This window comes from Rutilus rutilus (genome assembly GCF_951802725.1).
Source record: "Rutilus rutilus genome assembly, chromosome: 24".
Lineage (NCBI taxonomy): Eukaryota > Metazoa > Chordata > Actinopteri > Cypriniformes > Leuciscidae > Rutilus > Rutilus rutilus.
Genome location: NC_140228.1, coordinates 7,183,188 through 7,191,613, shown reverse-complemented (window position 1 = coordinate 7,191,613; position 8,426 = coordinate 7,183,188). Strand labels below are relative to the sequence as shown.

General features: G+C 34.7%; 2 protein-coding genes across 2 annotated transcripts; both read right to left on the bottom strand.

The window, feature by feature from the left end:
- Window positions 1-744: 744 nt before the first annotated feature.
- LOC311284014 (uncharacterized protein) lies at window positions 745-4,450 on the bottom strand. The gene is made up of 4 exons (XM_084398820.1): window positions 4,034-4,450; window positions 3,537-3,647; window positions 2,040-2,141; window positions 745-1,219 (listed from the first exon to the last, which is right to left on the bottom strand). Exons 1-4 carry the CDS (start codon window positions 4,226-4,228, stop codon window positions 1,133-1,135), a joined length of 495 nt encoding a protein of 164 aa, XP_084254946.1. The 5' UTR covers window positions 4,229-4,450; the 3' UTR covers window positions 745-1,132.
- A 262-nt stretch (window positions 4,451-4,712) lies between these two features.
- Window positions 4,713-8,075, bottom strand: LOC311284015 (uncharacterized protein). Its single transcript, XM_084398821.1, has 4 exons — window positions 7,762-8,075; window positions 6,571-6,681; window positions 6,250-6,351; window positions 4,713-5,897 (listed from the first exon to the last, which is right to left on the bottom strand). Exons 1-4 carry the CDS (start codon window positions 7,951-7,953, stop codon window positions 5,811-5,813), a joined length of 492 nt encoding a protein of 163 aa, XP_084254947.1. The 5' UTR covers window positions 7,954-8,075; the 3' UTR covers window positions 4,713-5,810.
- Window positions 8,076-8,426: the final 351 nt, after the last annotated feature.

The window sequence follows — 8,426 nt, the reverse complement described above, 5'->3', positions numbered from 1 at the left end:
CTTTGCTGCACTTCCAAAGGATGAGGACTCGGGCTTGAATAGATACGGTAAAAACAGACGCCATCTTTACTGTTCATATCACTGTGTATCAAGCGCTGAGGAAGATCCGGAGCTGAAATTCAGATATGGTAATAGTCGTTTCGTTTCCAACTCGCACTGTAAGCAGTCGACCAATCACAACAGAGTGGGCCATCTGACCAATCAGAGCAGAGTAGACTCTCAGAAAGGAGGGGTTTAGAGCAAATGTACCATTTTAGACACTGTGAGAAAAAAAGTTGATTGTGCAATGTATATTATGAGAAAATTCAATAATATTTTGACCTAGGATGCATGTAAACCTACTGAAGCAGATCTCCAAAACAAATTGGGAACCTTTAAAATAGCATAGGAGCACTTTAAGAATTCTGATGGGGTTTACTGAATAAAAGAAACTAAACAAATGCATCATTCATATGATTGACGACAAGTGTACAACATCCACCGCACTCATTTTAGATGCACAGAGAAGTGAAGAATGTTGTCTATTTCTCATTACAATTAACAGTGCAAAGTTATGATCGATACCTATTACTGAATACGTAAAAAATATTAACAGAAAGTGATATTAAAGTGCAGTATGTTTAGTCCTCAACAGACACCATTAATGCCACAAGAGTGGAATATCCATTTTCAGAAAAGTCCACACAAAAACATTTTACTTTGAAATATGTTGCCTCTTACAAAAAAACAATAATTTGCCATGAATGACTCAAAAATATTTCTTTATTTGAAATAGAGCATAAAATACACCATTTTTACCCATTCTACCTAACCAAACTACCTTGTGGTCACTGTGAATATTAAATGAATGAAAAAATATATATCAACCCAAACACAGTCTTATGTAATCCTGTAATAAAATCATATAAAAAATGTATACTTTTTAAGAATTGATTATGTTTTTTTTTATGATTAAATGAAACAAACAGCATCATTCATAATTTCTACTGACACAGAGAAGTGAAGAATGTTGTCTATTTCTCATTATAATAAACAGTGCAAAGTTACTCTGTAGTGTGACTGATGCCGATTACTGAATTTGTCAAATTAATAACAAAAAGTGATATTAAAGATATGTGATATGTTTCCTCCTCTAAGGCTTCCTCGCTGCCAGGAGAGATGGAGATCCATTAGAGTAGCTCACTTTTGTGCAGTGATCAACTCTCGTATTCATCAATTCCTGAAATGAGAATAACAATTCATTTTCAATGATTTCAAGAGTTTGAATAGTAATTAATATTAAAAATTATAATAATTAAAAAATTATAATTAAAATAATCTAATACACACATCATCACACTATTTTTTTATCATTTCAGTAGTCTTATTATAATACTGTATGAAAGCACAGAACACAGAGTGAAATCAGGGCACAAAAATAAACAGTAATTTTTTGTATATATATATTTTTTTTAAAAAATTTTAAAAAAATTTTTTTATAATAGATAGTGAATCTGATTTTATTTTCAGTGAACAAAGGTGTGGGATGAGGGAGCTGATTTCCTGAAAATTGCATTACAATGTTATTTTAGTATCAGAGATACTAAAATATATTTATTTATTTATTATTACATTGAGATTTTTATCATTTTTTGCTGTATGTAATTACTAAATGAAAATGAGAAATTTTGGCAACTAGAAGAAATTAAATAAGTTTAAGTTTGTTTTATATTTTATTTTATTTCAGTTAACTTAATGATAACTTTTTTTAATGGTTTTAGTTTTGGTTAACTAAATAACCCTGCGTTGCATTTCTTTGAAAATGGGATCTTTCTGTTTCATCAAATGTGCCTGATTTCAGTTTCTATTCTTTGCTTTCAGCTTGTTTCTTGTAAATCAACGAATTTTGTTCGAGATAGAAAAGCTCTCGTTCAAAAGTTCACTGTGAAAAACACCACAACATGATTGGTATCAAGTCCAACAGTTCACAGCCTGTTTACAGTGTTGATTTTGGAGTAAATGGCAGTAGGTGGTGGTGACGTGTTTGTGGGATGAATGACCTGTGTGAGCTGCGGTTTGTGAACACAGTGCACGTAAGGCTTCGGTTCACTCTGGATCTCTCCACGGAAGGTCTTATAGCAGATCCCACAGTCAATCAGAGGCTATACGACAGACAAATGAGAAACATATGATCAATCATATTCATGCTAACACATTTGAAGCTCAATTTAAGACTGTTGAGATGGGTTAAAATTAGAAACAACTTGAGTAGAAATAATTTCACATGTGCATTCCCAGCTAACAGGGAACATTCCCACAATTTTCTCTAACGTTTTGTAAAGGTTATGTACAAGATAACACATTCTTTAAAGATATGCTATGTTACTTTATTTTGTTAAGTATCACAATTTAAATAATGAGTCAATTTACATACTTTTTTTTTTTCTTTCTTTTTTTCTAACCCTGATGATTCACTGGTAAGCCTATTATAATAAGTGTTCATTTTAGAACTGTCGGGATGGTTTTCGTGGGAAATCGCGTGCATACGTCACTCGCCGGTGCGTGTCTCGTCATATCCGTAAATAGAGAAAAGGTGCTCCGGCTCCTTTGACGCGTGTCTGATGTTTGAGTGGCAGAGGTTAGTTGTCACAATGAGAGAGAAAGATTGACATAGAGCACGATAAATCTGCATCCTCCGGAGAACAACAACGTTTTAAACAAACGCCGAGTCTTATGGCAAAAAGAAAACGCGACAGAGCTCGTAATAAATCAAGAATCAACGCTTTTCGGAGATGGTGAGAAGAGAACAGAGGGATTTGAAATGTTGTAAAAGCGACGCGAAGATGGCATTTTTATTACTCAACTGGTGAGTAAAGTATTTTATTCAAGATATACATCGCTTTAGAGGGGCGATAGTAGTCGAATACGTTTTCTTTCTTTTATTGCAAAATACTCTGTATGCTTTCTCAAAAATAAAAAACACTAAATTACACACACACACACACACACACACACACACAAAAAACAAAAACAAAAAGATTGCCATGTGTAGGCTAGTTCTCTAACAGAGTTAATCTATTCTATTGTGAATGGTCAAATTCATCCGCACAGTCTGGCAGAGCCGAAGCACAACCAAATATTATGTTCTTCCGCAAAATGCGGAAGTCTTTTATTTATTTATTTTTTTACCGCTAGTGCCAAAAGTTATGTAGCCTACCTATATTATGTACCCGTAAGGTTAAATAACATTTATAGATGATGTTGAGAGAAAATGTTCTTAGAACAATCAATTTTGGAACATCCTTATAATAATGTTATTTGTACAGGAGGAATGTTCTCTTAATGTCCTTATGATGTTATTGATATTTGCTGTTATCATAAGGATTATCATGCAGGGCATTTTAAAGTTTTAGAAACATTGCAAATCACTGTTCACACAATAGTTTTAGAGCATAAATGTGTTAGCTGTGTGTTAGCTTGACATCATGAGTTTTTAAAGGACCAACATAAACCAGTATAATCATGTGAAGTGCATTTCAAGTTATGAAAAAACTTACTCTGTCATTTCTGAAAACACATTTAGTCGGGTTTGCATTTGCAGTTCCTTTAGGGCATTTGGTGGCTTTGAGGTAGAAGCGATGGTAGATATAACTCACTCCAAACCCACCCTAGAATAAACCGGGTTATTGAATATCATAACTTCAGTGTACATTAAAACTCACTGTTTAAATGTTTCTGTGACTCAAACTTGAACATCTCCAAGTAATGCAATTAACTTAATAATGTAAAAAAAACCAAGAAATAGCCATTTGAATAGCTAAACCACGTTTATAAGTAATATAAAAATGATAGAATGTTATAGAATGCTTAACATTGTAAAGTGTTGCCTTTTAATGACACTATTAAAACATACTGATTAATGCAAAAAAGTAAACCTTTACTTGAAGTTGATATATATGAGGCATTTAAAGGTATATTGATTGAAATGCATTTGTAATGCCTTATAATTCACTTAATAGTCCTTTGTATGTTCTTTTCAAGTGAATATACTTACATCAATGTCAGATTTTTCCAAACTCTTGAAGAAAAGAAAAACGTTCCTGATTGTCTGGTGTGAGTTGATTTGTTCCACAGCCAGTTCAACACCCTTCCTGTAATCATCTGGAAGTTTGTTGAGATCCTCCTGCGCCTCCGACGTGTCCAGAAAGACTCCAGCACTGACCAGGACGAGGAGCAGAAACACAGCCATCTTTACACAATCCAGAAAATCCCTCAGATGGGTTTATCTTCAGGTTATACACCGCAAAAATTCAGAAGAATGTAAAAACTGAGAGATGTGTTGTCTGATCTCAGTACACGAGGGAGTGAGAGGCAAGAGGGAGAGATTGTGCAACGGTGGGATGTTTTTGTGGGGTGAGTCCTCTTCCTTTCTGTCTTTGTGTGTGTTTTTACTTTCACATACAGAGGGAATGAATGTGAAATCATGCCGTCCGAGCGAGCGGACTGCCATCCAGTGGAGAACAGACACTAAAAACTAGGATTTTGGTTTAATTGGAGAGAACACTAGATGTAGGTCACCTTTTTTTTTTTTTTAACAAAGTGTTATCTTGTGTTTCATGCCAATTCTAATCTAAATACAAGTCAGTGAACTGTAAACAGAGCCGGATTTGATCCAGTTTAATGATGAACAAAAGGAGAAACAATGGTCTTAACAGAAGAGATTTCACTTGATATGTTTCTTCATAATATTTATTTGTATTAATTCAACTATGCAGTTACAAAGATATATTTATTTTTGAATGGTAATGCATTACAAGGTGTCATTAATACATTAGTTAACTATGAGCACTATAGCTAAATGTAGAACATTCATAAACCTTTGTTGATGTTAGTTAATACAAATATAATTTTGTGTTCATTGTTTGTTCATGTTAATTCATAGTGCATGTTAACAGATACAACTTGTAATGTAGTAAGTAGAAATTAATGCTATCTAAGATTAATACATGCTATAGAAGTATTGTTTATCATTAGTTCATGTTAAATGTACACTGTAACTTTTGGCCCTCTAGCTGTTGAAAAACAAAACTGCATGCATTTTGCGGGAGAACATTTTTGTGGTTGTGCTTCGGCTCTGCGCGACTATGCGGATCAATATGACCATATACAATGAACTCTGTTAGAGAGCAACACTCGCTCGTTGTGACACTAACCTCTGCCACTCACACACCATACACGCGTCAAAGGAGCCGGAGCAACTTTTCTCTATTTATGGATATGACGAGACATTTCACATAATGAATCAGGGTAAGCCAAAATACATTTTGAAAGAAGGATTGGCGATGCATTGACTCATTTATTATTCAAATTTTTAACTGGTACATACTGTACCTTTAACTCATGTAGTTAGTTAACAAAACCTTATTGTAAAGTGTTACCTTTTTGAATAAGACACTATTAAAACATTGAATAATGTAAAAAGGCTGGTACATATAATGCAACCAATACATTTTAACGTTTACCTATGGTTGTACCTTTAAAGACTATACAGTATGATCATGTCTTATAAAGCAAGATGCATCCATTTATAGGTATGCAATTTAAAATGTGTGAAACCGTGAAAACCTTAAGTTAAGAAAAGTTAGGGTCACAGCGATGCTTGATTGTGATAATTAAAGTAGTAGATGTTGCCTTTACTATCAGTTCAGTTGTTGTGAAGTAAATATGCATGAAGAAAGAGGCGATTTGGCACAAAAGACGAGTCAAAAAAACAGTTAATATCATTGACACGGTGTTCTTCAAACCCTGAACATCTGACCGTCTCCAGCGGTTCATTCACTTTTGGTGGCCAGCAGGGTGGGGGATCCGCTACTGTAACCCATCTTATTACAGTGATCCATTCTGTCTTTCTGCATGACCTTGGGTTCAAAACAATTAAATAGTGTTAGCTCATGATGAACACAGATCATGCAAAACACAGTTACAAAACTACAGTCAAATATAATACTTATTTAGAATAAAAGCAAAATTACAATCTCACTGTCGAATATGCAACACCTGAAGTCTCTTTATATGAAATATCATGGCCAATAACTCTTAGAAAAAAAAAAAAAGTTTGATGGGGTTTGTTAAAGAACCTGACTGAACATGTTCAATCTGTGTACGTTTGTGCCTGCTGGGACAAGTTATTTTTCATAAATTTCTAAATCCAAATGGCCAACTTGTTTGCTGGCGTTTGTCAGTGCGGTGTGAATCGGCCTTGTGACACACCTCGGTGAGAGCAGGTTTATGCACACAGTTCACATATGGTTTGGGTTCTGCCTCAATCGCTCCGGCGTAGGTCTTATAGCAGATGGCGCAGTCAATCAGAGGCTGTAGGGATTAATAAACACAAGTTTAATTGTATTCCACATTGAGAAATGATTTCCATCATAAGGTACAATAACACGCTCTTATTGAATTGCGTATATGTTATGCCGCAGTTGTATGTGCAATGTTAAAGCCTCAAGCTCTGTTCACAAATTAAACCGGTATGTGCCTAGGTGGAGCAAATCATTTTCTGTTATTTTACATGATGTAAACCTCACTTACCCGATCATTCCTGAACGCACACTTAGTGGTATCAGCGTTCTCCGTTCCTCTTTGGCACTGGGTGGCTTTCAGATAGAAGTTATGGTAGATGTAGGTGACATCAAACCCTGCCTACAAAAGATGATATTCGTTCAGTTAGCAGAACATACATCAGGGTTATTATTGTTAACTACAACTAAAACCATATAATAATAAAAATAAAAAAATTCCGTTACTTGAAATAAACATCAATTGAAATAAAATATAAACGAAATAAAAACGAACAGAAATATAGTAATAAAATTAGAATATTTAGAAAATGCTTATGTAAACTTACAATATCTGATAAATTGGGGTGTTTTTGGCTTTCAACCAATTCCATTTCCCATCACTATCATGGTTATGATATATTGTACATTCAAACTATATATTAGGCATTTCCCACTGTATGTGCTCTTCTGGAAGCACGTTACTTGTACTTTACATACTACAAAATTCAATTTTGGCTTAGACTTTTTGACCTAAATAACAATTATTATGACGTGACGTGACGTCATACCGATCAGTGTTGCCAGACGTGCGCTAATTATCGTATTTGTACGATAATTTTGACCTATGTACAATGAATAATGGGAAAAAATCCCATAATGTACAATAATTTCAAGAATTGTGTGAAATGGTCGTACATTATGGGATTTTTTTCCCCATTATTGATCGTACATAGGTCAAAATTATCGTACAAATACGATACCGTGAGAAGAACGTGTTGTTACAGTGTATCTTCCATCTCATCATTAAGTGTTCTCGGCCAATGATCGTGGAGAATGACTCTCTCATAAACACAAGTAATGTTCTTTTTGTATATTGTATACAAAGTTGTATATCATTAATATATCATCTCTATGTTTTGCAAGAAGAAGAAAAAAGTAAAATAAATAAATAAAAGATAGCGTTGCTTCCGCGGCGCTTAGGTAATTTTTTTTCCAAGCTGAGGTCGATATTTTAGCAATAAAGTCATTTTCATGTCGTGTCAAAAAGTTGTTGGTCAATAAATAGCTGTATTCTGTACGTTTGACTCGATAATTTTCTTCCAAATACGATAATTTTGAGCGTACGATACTTAGACATTTCCAATCTGGCAACACTGATGCCAAGTTACATCTTGGAAAAGGCAGTCAGTCAAAGAAACAAAGAGAGAAAGTCTTACAGTACCTCAATTTGCGACTTCTGAATGGTTTTAAAGAAGAGAAAATGCTGCTGGACGCCTCCGTGAGCATTGACATTTTGCACGGCGAGCTCCACTCCTTTCTTGTAGGAGTCTGGGAGTTTGCTGAAGGAGCTTTGCGCCTCAGCGGAGGTCAGGAAGACTCCAGCGAGAAACAGCAGAGCAAACGGCAGAGACATCTTCAACCAGTCTGAGCAACACCTCCTGCTGCTCTCACTGAAAAACACACGCTTCCAGGAAGTCTGCCTTGTTTTTGTGCCGTTGTTGGGTAACACGGTGTAAAATGGCTGTTTAGTGAGGTAAATCACGAGTTTGGCATGGCCTGTTCAGTTGCATTTATTTGCCAACGAGGTTTAGTTTCTGGTATAAAACGACGAATAATAAAAAAAACAAATATGCAACAAGCTTAAAGTCTGCGTTATTTACAGTGTTGTAAATTAGCTGGAAATATCCATTGTTTTGTATGTTCAATGGTGAAACGAAAGGGTCTGAATTCACATTGAAAAGTGATCAGATTTACTGTTTACTCAACATAAAAGCTTTTTTTTTATGGAATATTGCAGTATTTATTATAAATAATTTATCTGTCACTCACGACAAATCAAAGCAAACCACAGCCATCCAATCAATTCCCCATGGATAAAAAGCAAGT